The sequence below is a fragment of the Hypanus sabinus genome, chromosome 8 (genome assembly GCF_030144855.1).
Source record: "Hypanus sabinus isolate sHypSab1 chromosome 8, sHypSab1.hap1, whole genome shotgun sequence".
Taxonomy (NCBI): domain Eukaryota; kingdom Metazoa; phylum Chordata; class Chondrichthyes; order Myliobatiformes; family Dasyatidae; genus Hypanus; species Hypanus sabinus.
Window position 1 is genome coordinate 107,508,440 of NC_082713.1, and position 21,198 is coordinate 107,529,637.

General features: G+C 43.8%; 1 protein-coding gene across 2 annotated transcripts in view; it reads right to left on the reverse strand.

The window, feature by feature from the left end:
* Window positions 1-1,765: 1,765 nt before the first annotated feature.
* Window positions 1,766-21,198, reverse strand: part of LOC132398315 (palmitoyltransferase ZDHHC17) — a 145,531-nt gene continuing 126,098 nt past the window's right edge. For both annotated transcript variants that reach the window (XM_059977550.1, XM_059977552.1), the window contains 4 exons: window positions 10,091-10,174; window positions 9,542-9,699; window positions 6,003-6,097; window positions 1,766-4,193 (listed from right to left, as the gene is read on the reverse strand). In XM_059977550.1, coding sequence (XP_059833533.1) covers window positions 4,055-4,193; window positions 6,003-6,097; window positions 9,542-9,699; window positions 10,091-10,174 — 476 coding nt within the window. In that variant the 3' untranslated portion in view covers window positions 1,766-4,054. The remainder of the gene's footprint in view (window positions 4,194-6,002; window positions 6,098-9,541; window positions 9,700-10,090; window positions 10,175-21,198) is intronic.

Sequence of the window (21,198 nt, forward strand, 5' to 3'; positions counted from 1 at the left end):
TTCTTCCTTTGGTTTACCAGAGTGTCATAGAGCAATACAGCAGGTATAAAGGCCCTTCAGCCCAACAGTCCATGGTGGCTACTCAGCTAGACCCAATCTCCTGCATTTGGCCCATTTCCCTCCAAGCCCTGTCCCTCCATTATGCGTTACAAGTCCTTCTTAAATTATACTTTTATACCTGCATCAACCACTTCCTCTGGCAGCTCATTCCATATATTCATCGCCTCTGGGTGAAAGCGTTGCCCCTTAGATTGCTTTTAAATCTTTTCCTTCTCACTCTCAACCCTAGCCATCTAGTCTGAATGACCCTACCCCTAGGGAAATGACTGTTACCACTCACCTTATCTATGCCCCTCTTAATTTTAAAGACATGTCAGGTTGCCCTTCCTTCTCTTACATCCCAAGGAGTAAAGATCTAACCTGGCCAACCAAAGTTCTTCTTAAATGATACTATTGTACCCTGCCTCAACTATTTCCTCTGGTAGCTCATTCCATATACTCACCATATGCCGTGCGGAAGAAAGTTGTCCATCAGCTCCCTTTTATATCTTTCCCTTTTCACCCTGAATCTATGCCTCCTAGTTCTGGAATCCTCTGCCCTGGGGAAGACTACCATTCAACGTATCTATGGCCCTTATTCTTTTACATTCCTAGGAATAAAGACTTAGCTTGGCCAACTCTCCCTATAATTCAGGCCCTCTAGTCCTGGTAACCTACTTGTACATCTCTGTACTCTTGCCGCTGTAACATCTTTACTATAACAGTGTGATCAAAACTGTACACAATACTCCAAGTGCAGCCTCACTAATCACTTGTACAACTGGAATCATTGTATTTGCATAGAATGTCCAGCAGATTGAGAACATCAGCACACTTTGAAGAGGAACAAAGGATTTTTCTTTCCTGAAGTTGCAGTACTTTTCTCTTATTGATTCATGGACATGGGTGGCATAGAAACTGATGGCAATTAAATGTCCATCTCTCTGTCCTTGAGCAGCTATGGATCAATCACATTAGAGTCAGAAATAGGCAAGCTCTGGTAAGACAACACATCTTCGTTCCTGAAGGATATTATTGAACCAGATGGGTTTTTACAGCAATAATAACAGCAATTAATAATTTTTCTATTAAATTCAAAATATTTACTTGAATTTAAATCCCCCATTGTTGCACAACTCTGGCCGTTAAGTCAGTAACTTACCTAATTGATTACCACACCTTTGGCGTATTGATGGGTTTTTAGTTGAATGATGGAATGATCACTTATTTGGACTATTCAGGTAGATTTTGGTTAACATGTCCAAGTTTAAAACAGCAGACAAGCTCTACAGCCAGAGTAATTACAAACCCAGAGACAGAGATCGCCAACTCTAGTCAACAACAGCTGGTGTGTCAGGTGGCTAATGGGTGAGGAGGGATTCTCGTGCTTTTATAGACCAGCCTGCAAGGAATCAGGACCACGGAAGCCTGTGGACGGGGAAACCCGAGTTATCACCAGGATGACAGGTTCAAAACTCTTCTGGTTGCCATCAAGCACTGGGCGTAAAACACCAGCTCATGGTCAGTCTATTATTCCAAACTTTCTTAGGGTTGTAGAACAATTAAAAATTACCAATAGCATCTAATAACTGGTGTAGAAATTCCAACCTGTAACAACGCAGACAGTAAAATACCCTAAAATAGCAACTTTATTGTGATGAACAGCAAGACGACTCTTGTTTATTAGGTTCAATAATTTATAAAGTTTGACAAACTAAACCAGTCATTGTATGAACAGTCTTTTTTTTTTAATTTGAGCATATTACAGTCCTATATTTTGTTCTCCACATTGTACAGAAAGGGACCAAATAGTAGCAAAATAACACTTGGCACAGTTATAAATAATGTCATACAAAAACAAAAAAGTATTCACAACTGCAGAAATGTAGTGCTTCCCCTATTATTAGTGGAACATGAAACTCAATTACTCGTGAATATGAAACTCTATTGCGCACGCACACAACCAAAAAAAAAAGCCGGGAGAGGTATTGCAGACTTCAAAGTGTGGTGAAGTAACGGGTTATTCCAAAGTACAAAAGGAAAGTGGTCGTGATAAATACCAGTGTTCAACCTCAGAAGGACATCAATTTATCTCAGGAAGGGCAATGAATGGTGATGTAATCATTGCCCTGTTTACTCTTCACCTGGTCTTTGTTCTCCATGGTTTACCAGGCAAAGATTGAAATGGTGTGTGCAGGCTCCTACACTCAGACAGTCTTGCCAATGAGATGCCATATCCCATGGAGCACAGCACACACCATCTGTGTTGAGAAAGGGGTTACTTCATTTCCAAACCCCCCCCAAACCTGATAAGACATTCAAGTTAATTAATATTACAATACTGCAATTCTTGATATTATGGTATGTTGTACACAAACTATGCGTGGTCTCCACTACAAAGTAAACAGCGACCAGAAAAGTCTTGCACTTTGCAAACACAGGACACTCACTATTTACAGATTCACTGACCTTCCTGCTGGAGGAAGAAAGCTGAGAACACTTCACTGTAAGCCGACGTGATACTGTAACTCCTACAGTCTAGGGAGCTGCCCTTTTAAAAAAAATTTAATTAGTTTTTTGCAAAGCATCAGTCATGCAGAGAATCGAGTGGGTCGATGAACTACCAGAAGCAAACAAACTACATTCCTACACTCTTTTTTTCTTCTGGTGGAGTTGAAAATTAAGTTTGCAGCTCCAAACTAACACTGACAAATATACACACTGGTAAACTAGTTGATAAATAATTTATGTACACATACAACTAATCTTTACACTGGCTCAAGGAAGTTGGTTAAAGTTATTTTGGGCTGAGACCCTTCATCATAAAATCATTTTGCACAGGTTTTTGTAAACTTGCAAGTTTCCAGGGAGCAGTAGGCAAGCATTCATTAACTCAACCTAAAGTGGCTGTAGAAAACATTATAGTGCTCCAGGCTGGGTCACAATAAAGGAAAAAAAAGGATGTGGTGTATCTCCTCAATAAATCTCACACTGTGAGTCACGCACCAGCCTGTGTTTGTTCAGACTGGATGGTAAAGCAAAGCTCATGGCCAGTCTTGCACCTGCGTGACTGATATGCTGAGTACGTGATGCTGGTGATGGAAAATGAGTGATGGCAACCTCCCTGCTCTCCCTTCCCCTCACTGCCCACCCCAAACTCATCCCCTCCTCTCCGAAACCCCTGCTCACTTACAACCACCTTTAGCTCAGTAGACTCGCCCAACTGTCAGCACAGCCTAGAGCGCTGGGGGAACCTCCGAACCTTACTGTCCCAAGGACTGCCTTTTGCCCAGCAGACTCCCCCAACAGTGAGCGCTTGGGGAGAGAGAGAGCCTGCAAGTTTCTGCTAACACCTAATCATTCTCAGCTGCCAGAACAGATCAACCAAATCTTTAAAACCATGATTTAAAACGGGAAAGAAAAGGTTGTTAAAATAACCGATGCCTTGGGCAAAGGCATTTAAATTTTACCATTGCACATGATTGTGGATATTGTATTTCGACATTCCTCTATGAAATCTGAAGTACCAAAGCTCACAATAGAACAAGATGCACTTCTACACACTCCTGGTGTGCGTTGCAAGTCAAGAGCCAACTGTTTCTTGAGCCAATGGGCCATAATCAAGGTTCCAGGGTTTGCACTTATTGTGGCTTCCACTCCAAAAATCAGAAACAAACATTACATTATGTTAAAAACCAATTCTGGCGAAAAGCAGTCTTCTTCTTTAATACACGTATATATAAAGATTTCCTTTCTGCCATCAGCTTATTACACATTTTGATCACAATGGAGTGCTAGAGCAAGAGGCAGGGGTGGCAGAAACAGGCAGTCAGACTGTCCCTGTTAATTTCCATTCGCAAAGGATCCAGAAGGGGACCACAGGAACAGGAGCTCCTCGTAGCAATGTTATTTGGATTGCTGATATTAGAGACGAAACAGGAAGGAGATTTGTCAGGCACCAGTTTGAAGGGTTGATTGTGGAGATGATTTGCTGCGGGTGCTGATCCCATTCCTGCTACACAAGTTGATAACCAGTGCCTGATGTCTGGTCATACTCTATTGTATACTGATGAGTCCAGTCCACCATTACAGGGCGAAAGAGACCAAAACATCTAAATTCAAAGAAGTCTATGATATTTCTAATGCAACCATGGCTGGAGATGGGAAGGAAAGAAAAAAGGCAGGTCAGTTGATTGAATATATTAAAGAGTACAGAATACACACAGCAGGCCTTTCAGCAAACCAATCTCAACCCAACCTAATTGATTTGAATTCATCTCCATGAGCACCAATTTCTTCCCCTTAAACATATCCATTCCATTTTCACCTGTCCGGCTTTCTGGGTCATACACTGCATTTGGAGCTCTGGGTGCGGCCTCCTCTACATCAGTGAGGCCTAACGTAGATTGGAGGACTGCTCTGCCGAGCTCCTTCGATTCCTCTGCCAAAAAGGCAGGTCTTCTCAGTGGCCACCCATTTTAAATCTACTTCTCATTTACATTACAGCGTACATGTCCATGGCTTCCTCTACTGCCATGATGAGGCCACTCTCAGGTTGGGATAACGAGATGGGGGTAGTGAGAGTGGGGCAGATGGGGGGGGGGCAGGCCGCAGAGAGAGAGAGATGGGGGGGGGGGCGGGCCGCAGAGAGAGGGAGGATGGGGGCAGAGAGAGATCGAGCAAAGAAGTGGAATTGCCAACAGTTCAGACAGCATCTGTGGTGAGAGAAAAACACAGCTACGTGCAAGCTCTGATGATGTTCCTGATGAAAGGTCATTGACATGAATTGTTTCTCTCTGCAAAGACGCAATGTAACCCAAACAGTTTTTTGGTTGGAAATGAATAACACTGTGTGGAAGAGAGTCACAGAAGTAGTGGTGGCAGGAGAGTGAGTGGGTATGGGAAGAGTGACAATCAGCCTGCCTCACTGACTCAATGAGTGAGTCTGCATGGCTCCACACAGCCCCTGATTACCATGGCTCGGAGGAGGTGGGGAGAGAAATCACTGAGAACAGCCCCATTCCCTCCCAGCAGAAGAACTGGCAAATCTGTCCCAGTGGTCTCTCAGGCACTTGTCTATATGTCAGGGATAACCATTAGTTGTGCGTTCATAAGCCAGGGAGAGCCTGTTTCTGATCTCCTCTCCCTCCATCCCAAGTACAACCCTGTTAGGTAATCCCTCAGATACCGCTGCTCTATGGCGAAGATCTCTCCCGTCTTTATGAAATTGTACAGTCTCCCAATTCAGCTTTTCTGGGGGGAAGAAGATGAATTATTTGTGACACTACAGAAGTCCAATCCATACATTAATGAACTCTGAAGATTTTAACTTGTACTCAGTGTATGTAAACCTGCTCTTTGATACAAATATCAGCTAAACATCTGGCAGCAACTCCATGCATAAAAGCAGGCCGACATGGTCAAGAGATTCAACTGTTTCTCAGACCAAACATCAGAATGCAGAAAGAAGTGTGATCTAAGTGACTTTGACCGTGAAATAAACTGCTGGTGCAAGGAGGGGTGGTTTGAGTAACTCAGAAACTGATCTCCTGGGATTTTTATGCATGACAGTTTCTAATTTACAGAGAATGGTGAGGAAACAAGAAAATAAAATTTGGTGAGCAGCAGTTCTGTGGGCAAAACTACTTCATTAATAAGAGAGGTCAGAGGAGAATGGCCAGACTGATTCTAGCTGACAGTAACTGAAATAGCCACATGTCACAGCAGTGGTGTGCAGAAGAGCACCTCTGAATGCACAACACGTCGAACCCTGACATGGATGGGTTACAGAAGCAGAAGACCACACCAGGTTCCACTCATGTCCCTAATCAAGTAGCCATTGAGTGTATCTCCCTAACTGGATTATTCTTTATCTGAACCATTTTTTTTGTGAACAGATAATTGAGTATCAGTTCATAAAGCAGGGTCAGCACATTAAAGCATCATTATACACAGGTACTCACTTGAAAGGACTTTCAATAGTGGTTGTTGTAACCTTAAAGTGCTTGTAGCGTCTTGCATTCATCCTTTCATTTGTCGTTATCCCAAGACAAGCGATCTTCAACAATCAGAAACAAACATATTAACACTTCAATAGAGATGAAGGCTCCTGGAAAATTTAGCTTTCCCCAGTTTGTGTACAAACCTTACTTAAAGCAACAATCTTTGGACATTATTATAACATTCTATGCAGTCATATAAGAGTGTATATCGTTAAATCAGAAACTGACTCTCAAGACCAGAAAAATAGATAAGTGTGATGACCTTCAGGAACATTTCTCTACCCCTGATGAGTCACATCATTGTGTACATCAAATTAAACCTCAGATTGAATTTCAAGTCTTTTGGACAAGTGACCATTTTTGAGCATGATTGACCTGCAGCTTCTTCTTCCTGTAGCTAATAATCAGCTCTTGGTTTGCATCATGGAGAGTAACCTAACTGGTTGCATCAGGACTTCGTGAGGAAACACCAATACCCAGGCACGGAAAGGCTACAGAAAGTGGTGGACCCAGCCTTCACAGGCAAAGCCCTTCCCACTTCCAAGCACATTTACAAGGAGTGCTGCCACAAGAAAGCAGCATCCACCATCAAACCATCCAGGCATGCTCACTTCTCACTACAAATGTCAGGCAGGAGGTACAAGAGCCTTGGGTCCCACATCGCCAGGCTCAGGACCAGATATTACCCTACACCATCAGGCTCCTAAACTGGCATGGATAACTTAACTCACCACAACTCTTGACCGACTCCACAAACTACAGACTCACTTCCAGGAACTCTGCAATTCACGTTCTTTGTATTTTTTAAAAATTTGCACAGTTTGCCTTTTGTACTATGGTTGTCAATATTTTTGTTTAAGCACGTTTTTTTGTAGATTATATTGTATTTCTTTATTTTTCCAGTAAATACTTGCAAGAAAATTAAGTTCAATTTACTTTGAACTTTAAAATTCAGATGAAAGAAGAGCTTAAGCAGAAAATTTGGAGGGTTTGGGGCCCTGATGAAGTTATGTTGACAATGATGGACCGATTAAAATTGGGAATGATCAAGAAGCGAGAACTGCAGGAGCACTAGACAACTCAAGGAGGTTGAAGAAAGAGCCAAGGACAAAGAGATGTAAAGCCAAAAGAGTGAATTTTAAAACCAAGCCTTTAATTAAGTGTAAGGTTTAATTAAGGGTGATCAGTAGTTATGGAATTAAGTGAATATATTAGATATTAATTCAAACAAGAACCAGTCTTCAGTTCTCAGTGTAAGTAATCAGTCTGAAGTTACGAGGACAGCTTTACAAACACCTGCACTGTGTACAGAATGAACATAGGCTGCTGGCTGCAGCAGAGGACTGGCTGCTCAAGTGACAATGGTGTGCGTAGTGAAGTGACCATATGACATTCTCAACTGCATCAACCAGATGCTAGACAATGGGATTATGTTAACTAGCTTGCATCAAACTAGGCAAGCATGGGCAAAGGTATTTGCAACATTGCAACCAGGTTTAAGGAAGCTTGCAGAACAGTCTGATATTGTCAGTTAGCACATCAAACATGGTCTAGCTGGATTGCGTTTCTCAGTGACTGCACTAGTGCGTGATTAGCAAATGCTGCATTCTTGTTCCTGCAGAAACGTGGCTCTAAGACAATGTCCCATGCACCATCAATCGTCGGGCAACGCCACTCAGGGACTAGGTATATATATTACTTGTAACTATGTTTTTTCTGCTATCATAACTATATGTTCTATGTGCTGTGTGTGACTGATGGTACTGTGTTCTGCACCTTGGCCCCAGAGGAACGCTGCTTGTTTTGCTTGTATTCACATGTATGGTGTGCAGAGTCAGCCCTTACAACACTGCTCTTGGGCATCTGTATTCTCTGTCCTCAGAAGCCTTCTCTAATTTTATTACTCTGGAGAGTGGGACTAACAGACAGCTTATTTAAGTGCTGTATGGGCAATGCTGTTGATTCTCTCACTAGCCATGCTTGGGCCCAGAAACAGTAGAAAACAAAATTAGTGATGGTAAATTCACTGCGCGATACTCCAGTTCCCTTGCTCTGATTGGAAAGAGGAGTGGGATAAAATATTGGTGGCAAAAGTAAAGCAAGCTTGCTCTTTCATGGTCAAGAGCAATTAAACATTGACAAGCAACGCTGGCTTTGTATAATGGTGACTTTCTGCTTGACTCTACTCAGCATGAGACCTTATGAAGCAAAATGCCTTGGTCCATCAGGTCATCTTGGGAGGTACCACCAGTATCCTACAATTTTATAAGACTGTAGCAGTTAGCTCAACGCTATTCCACCTTGGGGTGCTGGAGTTCAGAGTTCAATTCCATTATCCTTGGTAAGAAAGTCTGTACATTCTTCAGTTTTATTTCGGGTGCTCCAGTTTCCTCCCACAGTACAAAGATGTACTGGTTAGTCAGTTAATTGGTAATTGTAAATTGTCTTTTGATTAGGCTAGGGTTAAGTCAGTGAGTTGCTGGGTGGTGTGGCTTGTTGGGCTGCATCTCAAATAAAAAGTATCTACAGCCACTACAGGTTAAACCATGAAGACACTTGCACAGTGATGATAGGATTGAGTGTTCCAAGGGTCTCAGAATCAGTTTTATCATCACCGACATATATCATGAAATTTATTGCTTTGCGGTAGCAGTAGAGTACAATACATAAAAAATTACTACAAGTTACAATAAAAAGTATAATAAACAAATAGTCCTAAAGAGGAATAGTGAGGTAGATCTCATGGACTGTTCAGAAATCTAATGATGGAGGGGATGAAGTCCATGAGGATAGGTTGAGCAAGTTAGGGCTTTTCTCTTTGGAGTGAAGGAGGAAACAGGTGACTTGATGGAGGTGTACGAGACGATAAGAGGCATAGACCAGGAGGCTGGAGACTTTTTCCCAGGGCAGAAATGACTAATACAAGGGGGTATAATTTTATGGTAAATGGAGGGAAGTACAGGTATACGTCAGAGACAAGTTCTTTACACAGAGAGTGGTGGATGTGTGGAACATGTAGCCAAAGGTTATGGTAGGGGCAGGTACAATGGGGAAATTTAAGGAACTCTTCAACAAGCATGTGGATAATAGAGAAGTGGAGGGCTATGTAGGAATACAAGGTTATGTTAATCTGAGAATAGGTTAAAAAAGGTTGTCACAACATTTTGGGCCAAAGTGCCTATACTGTGCTGTGGTGCTCTATGCTGTTCCTGAAACATTGACTGTGGGTCTTCAGGCTCCTGTACCTCCTCCCTAATAGTAGTATGAGAAGACAGCAGGTCTTGTATTTTGACATTGTGACACTAAAGCAAAACCGTAAACCTTACACTGAGATTCTAACTGCGAGGATAGAATATTAATGACACAATAAAGGTAAGAATCCTTTTACAGGAATAGGATCACACAGATGGCAATACAGTAATTCAGTACATCTCTTGAGACACAAACTAATAAACTTTGAATAGATACAAGTTTAATAGGCCCGAAACAACTCTGTTTACCTGATACATCTGACACATGAGTAACACAGCCACCCATAAAAAGTGAAAGAGACTGTTCAGGAACATCCAGAACACCCACGGAGAGCAGCTGGCGATCTCGGTTAGGTACGTCCACAGTCCTTCCTTTGGGTAGTTGGTTTCACAGTGAATGCTCCAGTCTGAAGAGGAAAGGGTAATGGTGATAAAAACACCCCAGTTCTGAGGGAATGGGAGCATATTTTGGTCATTGGTCTATGTGGTATCATAGTGGTTATCGCAATGCTTTACAGTGTGAGCAATCATCAAGCAGTTCAATTCCCACTGCTGAATGTAAGGAGCTTGTACATTCTCCTCATGACTTCATGGGCTTCTTCCCACATTCCAAAGATGTATGGTTTAGGGTTAGTAAATTGCAGGCATGCTATGTTGGCACTGGATGCATGGTGACACTTGTAGGCTAACCCCACCACATCCTCAGACCGTATTGATCGTTGCCACAAACTAATCATTTCACTGTATGTTTTGATGTACATGTGACAAATAAAGCTAATCTCATCTTTTCTTACTTACAGAAGAAACAGCCATAAATCATCCAGATTATCATTCCCAGTAAGAAGAAGAGGTATCCGATGAAATATCTGTGATTGCCCGCCCCTGGAAAATAGAAGGAAGTGTCAGCTGCAGCCTGCTGACCCATGGTTCAAAGAGATGGCAGGAAACAGCAACAACCAAAACATAAGCTAGTTACTCAACAAAGAAACAGGAATGCTCAGCAGGTCAGGCAGCAGCTGTGAAAAGAGAAACAGAGCCAACACTTCAGATTGAAGACCCTTTATCAAACAGGAAAAGAGAAAAAGTAGCTGTAAGTTGCAGAGGAGGAGAGAGAACTGGATAGGACAAAGGTGATAGAGTGAGGCTAGATTAATAGTGATATGGATGGTGATTATACGGCTTTAACAAAGGAACTTCAGTCTGAAACATAAATGGTTTCTCTCTCCACAGATGCTGCCTGACCTGCAGAATATTTCCTTTTCTTTTTCAACCTTTTTATTGAATTTTTCAAAAACGAATACATAGCAGTCATAATAGTACAAAGGGAGTAGGATTACATTGTTGGCAATTAACACATGTAAGTAGAAACTATAAGTAACACCAATATAATTGACCTCCCAAACTCTTAATATAGCATGATACAAAGAAATAAAAAGATGAAAAAAAACCTAAATTGCAAAATCAAAAACAAAGTAAACTAAACTAAGCAGAACTAAAACTAAACTAAACAAAGCTGGGCTATTCAATTATATCGGATAAAATCGTTAATGTCGTCAATTCCACTCCTCTACTCAAATTAATAAATAATATAAAGGAAATGGAAAAGGTTAGATTACATTTGAGGAAAGTATTGGATAAATGGCCTCCAATTTTTCTTCAAATTTAACTGAGGGATCAAAGGCACCACTTCTAATTTTTTCTAAGTTTAAACAGGATATGGTTTGGGAAAACCATTGAGATGTAGGATTCATCTCTTTCCAATTCAATAAAATAGATTTTCTAGCCATTAAAGTAGCAAATGCAATCATCCGCTGAGCTGAAGAGGGCAGATCAATCACTGGTAAACCAAAAATTGCAGTGATAGGGTGAGGTTGTAAATCAATGTGCAGAACTGTAGAGATTGTATCAAAAATATCTTTCCAATATTTTTCCAAAAGAGGGCAAGCCCAAAACATATGAGTCAAAGAGGCTACCTCAAAATGACATCACAGATCAGATTTATATGACAGTAAAAACGAGCTAATTTATCTTTAGACATATGAGCCCTATGCACCACTTTAAATTGAATCAACATCTATTTAGCACAAATAGAAAAAAAGTTAACTAATTGAAGAATTTTTCCCCATTTCTCTATAGGTAAAGAAAGTTGAAGTTCCTTCTCCCATTCATTTTTAAATCAGATATATCTGAATGTATTTTCATAATCATATCATAAATGATTGTTATTAAACCCTTTCGATAAAAGTTTAAGCCTAAAAATTTTTCTGTGATATCGGCTGGACATGAAATCAGAAAAGTAGATTGAATTGAATTGAATTTCGGTCTATTGTCATTTAGAAACCACAACTGCAATGCAGTTAAAAAATGAAACAACGTTCCTCCAGAATGATATCACAAAAGCACATGACAAAACAGACTACACCAGAAAATCCACATGATGTTTGGCAAATTCCCAGAGTCCAGAGAGGCTGCTGCATATTAATATCACATTACCATCTTAGCATGTTCCCCGGAAAGGAGCTCTAAATCCACCAGACAAAACAAGACTATCCAGAGACACCAAGTCAGGAGACGAACTCTACCACCCAACAAACCAAAAACTAAAGCTACAAGACCTATACAAAACCACATAGTTACAACATATAGTTACAATAGTGCAAACAATACCATAATCAATAAAAAACAGACCATGGGCACAGTAAAAATAGTCCAAAGATGTTAAAAGATTATAAGTTTGAAAGAAACCACCACATAGTTTCCACAAGTCCTCAGGGTGGCAATAGATAACATCGTATTCAAAAAATCTCTGATCTGTAAATATCTAAAAAAAAATAGGATCTGGGCAAATTATATTTATTAGACAACTGTTCAAAAGACGTGAAACAGTTATCCAAAAATAAATCACGAGAACATATTATACCCTTCATTTTCCATACCAAAAAGGCTTGATCCATGACAGAGGGTTGAAAAAAAATTAGACATAATGAGACTTGATAAAATAAATTTATTCAAGCCAAAAAAAATTATGAAACTGAAACCATATTCCATTTGGAATATTTCCAACATACTCCATTTTTGTTTCAGAATTCCAACATCTTCTGTAGTTGAAACTTCAGAATATGGCCAGTTACTTCACGGAAACACTTAATATACTGTGGGTTTTAATTGCCATCCCTAAAGTCCCTCTGATTGAGCTACCTCTTCAACCATCCCAAAGTGGTGGCAGGGTCAGGAGTCACCTCACTGTAGCAGTTAAGATGGAAACAAGACACTTGCTTGACCATCTTGGAAGGATCGGGAATCAGACCAGGCAAGGCCGGTAACTAACTTTTTCCAGAGTATGAGTAAATCTGACACATTTGTATTATAACCTCATGGACACCATTGCTGATTTTTCAATAATTCATCAACTAACGGGAGGTACTGGGCAGCAAAAGCACTCCCTGTAAGGGAGAAAACTGTGGGACTATGAGGAAGGTGGAGAGAACTAAACCAGAACGCTCTTGGAAGTTGCTGATATAGGCATGGTGGGATGAATGGCCTCTCTGTTCTTTAAGAATCTGAGTTTAACAAGTAATAGCTTTTCAGTTTGCAACGTGAAAGAGTACCAAACATTTCCATCGGATAAGGTCATAGTGGTGGAATGAAAGTCTACAAATAGTCTGTTCCAACTGCCATCCACATTTTATTCTTTGTGATACAAGGTACTATGATGGACTATTTGACCCTGTTGGTACATTCAAGCAGTAGAGAGAAGCAAAAATGTCTGTTCCCAACTGGAAACACATTTGTTCTTTTACAATCTCCTGTTAAAAATCCAATGCTTAATTAACTTTTGAATGACAACAAATATCCCTGCACATCCAAATCCAATGACCTTCACATCCATTCTAGCACTACATGGCAACACAAGGATGCAATTACCAAGAAGGCTCACCAGCAGTAATGTTTCATTAGGAATTTCAGGAGATTTGGTATGTCACCAGAGTCTCCAGGAAATTTCTACAGATGTATCTGGTAAGATGACAATGCACCTGGACACAATGGCCTCTCAGGGGCCAACCAAGGGTGCTTTTGTCTTTTTTAAATGTCTTGTTTTACAATCACAAGACAATGCCGGACTTTAAGAACTTTGGGTACTGCAGGTATCAGTGATCTGATTTTTGGTGGAGGAGCTCTACTTGGTGCGGACTATATTGCTGTCTGTTACAGGAAAGCATCAGAATTGGTGCGCGAAGGTGGGTGATAGTCTTGGACCTGTCTCTTATGATTGCAAAATCCTGTTGGGCATTGATGATGTAGGATGCCGCAGGCCCGTTTCCCTGTTTGTTTGTTGATGTGACCTCGGTTCTGGCAAAGACTAGGCCTCAAGATGTGGGCTTACCTCTTGCCGCAGTCCAGGAGATGCCGGAGGCAGTGGAGCTCAGTGTTTATGCTTGGTTGGGGGGCTGGCCTCTCCCATTGGTACTGTCCTCCAGTGTTCAATTGGTGGTATGACAAACTGGATTGTGTGCATGCATTCATCTCTGGACTACTGGGAACTGCCTTTTATTGCCCTTGGCACCCATGCACCATGCCACATAGGGAATTGGGCTACATATATTTTTTTGTGTGCCTTGTGATTTGTATGTTTTGTACCTTGGCCCCGGAGGATTGCTGTTTTGTTCAGCTGTAGTCCAGTATGGTTGACTGATAATTAAATTTAACTTGAACGTATCATGAAGAGCATTCCAATCAGCTGAGTCATTGTCTGGTATGGAGGCTCCAATAAACGGGATTGGAAAAAGCTGCAGAGGGTTATAAACTCAGCCAGCTCCATCATAAGCACAACCCTCCCCATCATCGAGGACATCTTCAAAAGGCGATGCCCTAAAGAAGGTGGCATCCATCGTTAAGGACCCTCACCATCCAAAACATGTCATAAGACCATAAGACACGAGCAGAATTAGGCTATTTGGCTCATTGAGTCTCAACCCCATTCTCCTGCCTTTTCCTTATAACCTTTGAAATCTTTGATTAATCAAGAAACGATCAACCTCCACCTTAAATATACCGAATAACTTGGCCTCCACAGCCACCTTTGGTAATGGATTCCACAGATTCACCACCCTCTGGCTTAAGAAATTTTTCCTCAATCTCTGTTTTAAATAAATGTCCCTCTGTTTTTAAGTTGAGCTCCCTGGTCCTAGACTTCCCCACTATAGGAAAGATCCTCTCCACATACACTCACTCTAGGCCTTTCAATATTCAGTAGGTTTCAATGAGACAAACCATTGTTGTTTTAAGTTCCACTAAGTACAAGCCCAGAGCCATCAAAAACCTCCTCATATGTTAACTCTTTCATTCCCAAAATCATTCTTGTGAACCTCCTCTGGAACGTCTCCAATTCCAGTACCTAAGGGGCCTAAAACTCCGCTCAATATGAACCCATGAACACTACCTTGCTACTCTGCTTTCTTTTTGCGCTACATACATACATATATCTATCTTCTTCTTCGGTTGTCCATCGGAATCCAATGATGACATCCACTCCTTTAATGGTGAGATCTTTAATGACTCTACAGTCCTATCCTGGACCCACAAGTTCTTTCTCAGGTGGGACATGTATATGTGTAGTGATGGTGGTAGTGATGGCAACCATGGCTGCATTTCTCCTGGCTCTCTTCTGGTTGCTCTTTCCATCTCCAGAATACGAACCCTGCCCCTACACAGCTGTCGCCAAGTGTTACGGTCAGCAGCAACATCCTCCAGGTCCTCGGGTCTGATCTTGCACTTCCTTAAAGCATTCTTCATCTGATCCTTATAGCGCTTCTTCGGCCCTCCAGCTGAGCGTCGACCATGATGTAGCTGGCCGTATAACACTCTGCGGGGTAGCCAACATGGGGGCATCCTTATCACGTGCCCCAGCCACTGCAACTGACGCTGGGTGATCATGGCCTCAATACTTCTGCAGTTGGTTTTTACAAGTATTTCAGTGTGAGGCACCCACTCACGCCAAGTAATTCCCAGAATGTGCTGAAGGCAGCTTATATGGAAGAGCTCCAAGGACTTGATATGACGGCTGTAGGTTACCCAAGCTTCACAGCCATAAAGGAGGGTGGTGACACAGACCGCTTGGTATACAGCAACCTTTGTGGAGGGACGAAGGCTCCTGTTCTAAAAGACTCAATGCCAAAGTCTCCCAAAGGCAGCTGATGTCTATTTAACGCGGCTCTGGATGTTGTTGTCAATGCTGCTATCCTCAGAGAGAATGCTCCCCAGATATTTTAAAGACAGCACTATTGTCAGCGGACGCGTGTGTGTGTGTGTGTGTGTACACATACACACACACACATATATAACAGTAATTTTTAATATTTTGTATTGTAGTGCTTCTGTAAAACAAGAAATTTCATGACATACTGTATGTCAGTAATAATAAACCTGATTCTGATATAATCCAATTGATCCAGGATGTTAGCAAACACGAGAGATTATGCAGATACAGGAAATCCAGAGCAACACATACAAAATGCTGTAGGAACTCAGGACTCAATAAACAGTCAATGTTTTGGACTGAGACCTTTCATCAGCATTCCTCTGCCCAGGATGTTGGTACTGTTTATGGATGATTGTTTGCTCTCTAAAGGCATCCACAATGTTCCAGATAACAGAAACACCGGCCTTTTATAATGATCAAACCATATTATGAGCAATGCTCAAAATCAGATTAAAATTTATTATCAAAGTACTGTATATATGTTACCATATACTACCTTGAGATTCATTTTCTTACAGGCATTTACAGGAAAATAAAGAAAATACAATAGAGTTTGTGAAAAACAATCTGTAAATAAAAACTGACAAACAACTAATGTGCATAAAATGTAAAGGAGGCGTGTTAAGGAAAAGAGTACTCAAATCCAAAGATGATGGTAGCAGCACAGGTGGATAAAATGTAAGAAGGCTTACCAAATATTTGCCATCATTAACCAGGAAGGTAATGGTGCAACTGTATAAAGTTCGGTTTGGTGTCTCTGGGCCTGCACTTGTTGGAGTTTAGAAGATTGAGGGGAGAATCTCATTGAAAACTTCTGAATATTGAAAGGCCTAGATAGTGTAGACATGAGAGGATGTTTCCCCGAGAGGGGAAGTCCATGACCAGAGAGCACAGACTCTGAATACAATGACTTCGCTTTGGAAGATATTCGCTTATCTCTAATAAGGAGGAATTTCTTTAGCCAAAATGTGGTAAATCTGTGGAATTTATATTTAAAGCAGAGGTTGATAGGTTCTTGATTAGTGATGGGGTCAAAGGTTATGGGAAGAAGGCAAGCAAATGGGGTTGAGAGGGATAATAATGGTTGAGCAGATTCGATGGACCAAATAGCCTAATATTGCTCCTATATCTTCTGGTCAGGCCAAATTGGAAGAGTAAGTGCAGTTTGGATCAGCTTGGGTAAGGTGACTGCGCTGGAGATAGTGCAGATAAAATTCATCAATATACTACTTGGGATGGAGCACATCAGCTATGAGGGCAGACTGGATCTGTTGGGTTTTTCTTCTGTGGAGCAGAAGAGATCGAGGGAGCATCTGACTGAAGTGTACAGTTACAAGGGCCAGAGACAAAGGTAGTCCTGATGAAGAGTCTTAGTTTAAAATGTCAACTGTTTAGTCCCATCCATTGATGCTGTCTGACCCGCTGAGCTCCTCTAGTACATTGTGTGTACTGCAGTGAGAAAACTTTCCCCATAACAGAAATGTATAAAAGTAGAGGACATGGCTTTAAAGGAGATCTGAGGAAGAATTTTCACCCAGAGTTTGACTAGAATCAGAATACACTGCCTGACGGTGACTGTCACAGCATTTTAAGTATCGGTACAAGTACAAACGTTTGTATTTGAATCAACAAGGCACAGTAAGCTGCAGATCAAGTGTTGGTAAATGGGATCAGAGTAGATGGAATTTGGTTTTTGGCATGGAAATGTTGCATGAAAATGTTGCATGAAATGCTGGCTGTGCCACTTGAGTCCATGAAATCCAAAAGGACATTCAAGGAAATATTCAGATGGGAACGTCAATGTGAAGAAACAATTATAAGGAAGCTGGAGATGAACAAAGATTTGGACACATGTGACCAAGATGAGATGGTAGCACAGCAGCATAGAAATTAGCGTAATGTTTTACAGTGTCAGCGATTCTCACTGCTGTCTACAAGCAGTTTCTATGTTCTCCCTATGACTAAGTGACTTTCCTCCAGTTTCCTTCAACATTCTTAAAAAATAGGGTTAGCAAGTTGTGGGTATGCCATGTTGGAAGCATAGCGAAACTTGCGTGCTGACTCAGCACATCTTCAATTGTGTTGGTCTGTGATGCAAACAATGGACTTTACTGTATGTTTTGATGTTACTGTAGCGATGTGCTACACACAGAGCTGGAAATAACGACACGCAGTCTGTAAGTTGCACTCAAGACTGGTTTATTCAAACCTCGCGGCAATGGCTTTAACGCAGTTCCGTTCCCGCCCTCTCCAGGCGGAAATTACATCAGAGGTGCATTACAAAAGTCTCTTTCTGCGCGCAGGCTTTCTCCCCTTACTGGTGAAGAAAGCGGCCCAGCACCATTTTGGGGCTGGCCTCTCTGCCGACGCGCGCGCCATTTTGTGAGCTGGTTCGCCTGCACAGAAAGTGGGTAGCCACATAACCCCTACCCCTCCAGAACCAGCAATACACCCCCCAATGTCCACAGTCTGGATCAGTCTCTGTTTGGGCTGCCTGCCTCTGCGCCACAGTGCCTGAATCTCGACCGGCTGCGCCAAGTCCACATGGGCTGGTTTGAGTTGGTCCACTGTGAAAACCTCCTCTTTCCCCCCCAGTGTCCAGAACATATGTGGACCCGTTGTTCCTGATCACCTTGAACGGCCCCTTGTACGGCCGCTGTAGCAGTGCCCAGTGTGCGCCCATTCGTACAAATACAAACTTACAGTTCTACAGGTCTATGGGTACGCGTCTGGATCTGTCCGTGGCACGGGGGCCAGGTTGCCGAGCCTTTCGCGTAGTCTGTCCAGGACTGCTGCAGGTTCTTCCTCTTGCCCCCTTGGGGCTGGTTTGAACTCTCCTGTGATGACCAGGGGTGCACCATACACCAGCTTGGCCGACAAAGTGGGACAATGGGGCGAGGTTGGCTGGTAGACACGTCACATAGGAGGGTCCTCTCACCTGGGCCTACAAGGAGGTCTTGCAGCTGCAAACCTGAGACTGCGGTCCTGTAGCTGGGCATCTCGTCATCTGCCTGCTGCGCCTCCGTCAGTGCTGCATAGTCCACCCCCAGGGACAGGGCCTGGATAGCTGGTCTAGAGAGTGAGTCCGCCACGATGTTGTCCTTTCCCGAGACATGCTGGATGTCCGTTGTGTACTCAGAGATGTAAGACAGATGTCGCTGCTGGTGGGTCAAACAGGGATCGGACACCTTCGTGAACGCAAAGGTCAATGGTTTGTGGTCTGTGAACACGGTGAACGGCCTGCCTTCTAAGAAATACCTGAAATGCCGGATTGCCAGATACAGTGCCAACAGCTCCTGGTCGAAGGCACTGTACTTGAGTTCAGGTGGTCGTAGGTGCTGGCTGAAGAATGCCAAGGGTTGCCAGCGCCCTCGATGAGCTGCTCCAGCACCTTACCGACTGCTGTGTTGGATGTGTCCACTGTGAGGGCGGATGGAACATCCGTTCTGGGGTGCACCAGCATCGCGGTTGTCTGCCAAGGCCTTCTTGGCTTTAATGAAAGCGGCCGCGACCTCTTCATCCCAAGTAATGTCCTTGCCTTTACCCGACATCAGGGTGTACAAAGGGCACATGATACGGGCTGCTGAGGGGAGGAAGCAGTGGTAGAAGTTCACCATACCAACGAACTCCTGTAGGCCTTTGACCGTGTTGGGCCGGGCAAAGTGGCGGATCTCGCCTACCTTGGCGGGCAGAGGTGTTCCCCGTCTTTGGTAATCCTGTGGCCCAGGAAGTCGATGGTGTCGAGTCTGAACCAGCATTTGGCCAGGTTGATCGTGAGGCCCAAATCACTCAGGCAGGAGTAGAGCTGGCAGAGGTGGGACAGATGCTCCTGACGACTACTGCTGGCTATGAGGACGTCGTCCAAATAGATGAATGCAAAATCCAGGTTGCGTCCCACTGCATCCATTAGCCGCTGGAACGTCTGTGTGGCATTCCTCAGGCCAAACGGCATTCGGTGGAATTCGAACAGGCCGAACAGGGTGATGAGTGCTGTTTTGGGGATGTCTTTAGGGTGTAATGGGATTTGATGGTATCCCTGGACGAGGTCTACTTTGGAAAAGATGCTTGCCCTGTGCAGGTTTGCTGCAAAGTCCTGTTTGTGTGGCATGGGGTAGCGGGCTGGAGTGGTAGCCTCGTTCTGTCTGCGGTAGGCGGTAGTCACCACATGGTCTCCAGCCCCCGGCTGCTTTGGGCACAATGTGCAGGGGGAGGCCCATGGGCTGTCGGACTGCCGTATGATCCCCAATTCCTCCATCCTCTTGAACTCCTTCTTCGCCAGGCGGAGGTTGTCCGGGGGGGGGGGGGGGGGAGCCTCCGTGCGCAGGCGTGGAGTGGTGGTTCCTGAGTTGGAATGTGATGTTGTACTCTGTGTCTGGGCACGGCTGCTGTGAACTGCAGTGCCAGAACTGATGGAAAGTCTGCCAGGATTCTGGTGAATTAATTGTTAGACAGAGTGATGGAGTCCAGGTGTGGGGCCGGCAACTTGGCTTCTCCCAGGGAGAACGTCTGGAAAGTCTTGGCATGTACCAGTCTTTTCCCTTGTAACTTGACCAGCAGGCTGTGAGCTCGCAAGAAGTCCGCCCCCAGAAGTGGTTGGGCCACGGCCAGTGTGAAATCCCACATGACCCAGCTGGCATCGAACTGCAGCTGCACTGCATGGGTGCCATAGGTCCGTATTGTGCTGCCGTTTGCAGCCCTCAGGGTGGGTCCCAGCTCCCTGTTGTGGGTGTCGTCCCATACCCCATCAGGAGTAAGACGCTGATTTCCACTCCAGTGTCGACAAAGAAGCGGCGTCCCGACTGTTTATCCCAGACGTACAAGAGGCTGTCCTGGTGGCCAGCCGCCATAGCCATTAGTGGCCGCTGGCCCTGGCGTTTCCTGAGAACTTGCAGGGCAGGCGGCAACAGCGGGCTTCTGTGCCCCACCACCGTTCATTGGCCTCCTCACTCCTGCCTCTGGGTTGTGCGCGCTCCGTTTCTGGGCCTAGTCTGGTCCACTGTTGGCCGCGTGGCCTGGCAATCTGTCCGATGGACACCTCTCTCTCCCTCTTGGCTTTCTACAGCACGTCTGCCCAGGCCGCCACCTTCCGGGGGTCACTGAAATCTGTGTCGGCCAGCAGCAGATGTATGTCCTCGGGCAGTTGCTCTAGGAACGCCTGCTCAAACATGAGGCAGGGCTTGTGTCCTTCAGCCAAGGCCAGCATCTCGTTCATTAATGCTGATGGCAGCCTGTCTCCCAAACCGTCCAGGTGCGGTAAGCAGGCACCCCGCTCACGCCGTGAGAGGCCAAAGGTCCCTATGAACAGCGCTTTGAATGCTGCATATTTGCCTTCTTCCAGGGGTGACTGTACGAAATCCTCAACCAGGGCAGCCTTCTCCTGGTCAAGGGAGCTCACCACGTGGTAGTAACGCGTAGAATCAGAAGATATCTGCCGAATCTGGAACTGGGCTTCTGCTTGGTCAAACCACATGCATGTTCGCAGCGTCCAGAAAGTTGGCAGTTTTAGCGAAACTGCGTGAACAGATGAAGAGTCGATCATCTTTGGTCCAAATCCTGTTTGGACCGTTGCGGTTACCAATGTAGCGATGTGCTACACACAGAGCTAGAAATAACGACACGCAGTCTGTAAGTTGCACTCCAGACTGGT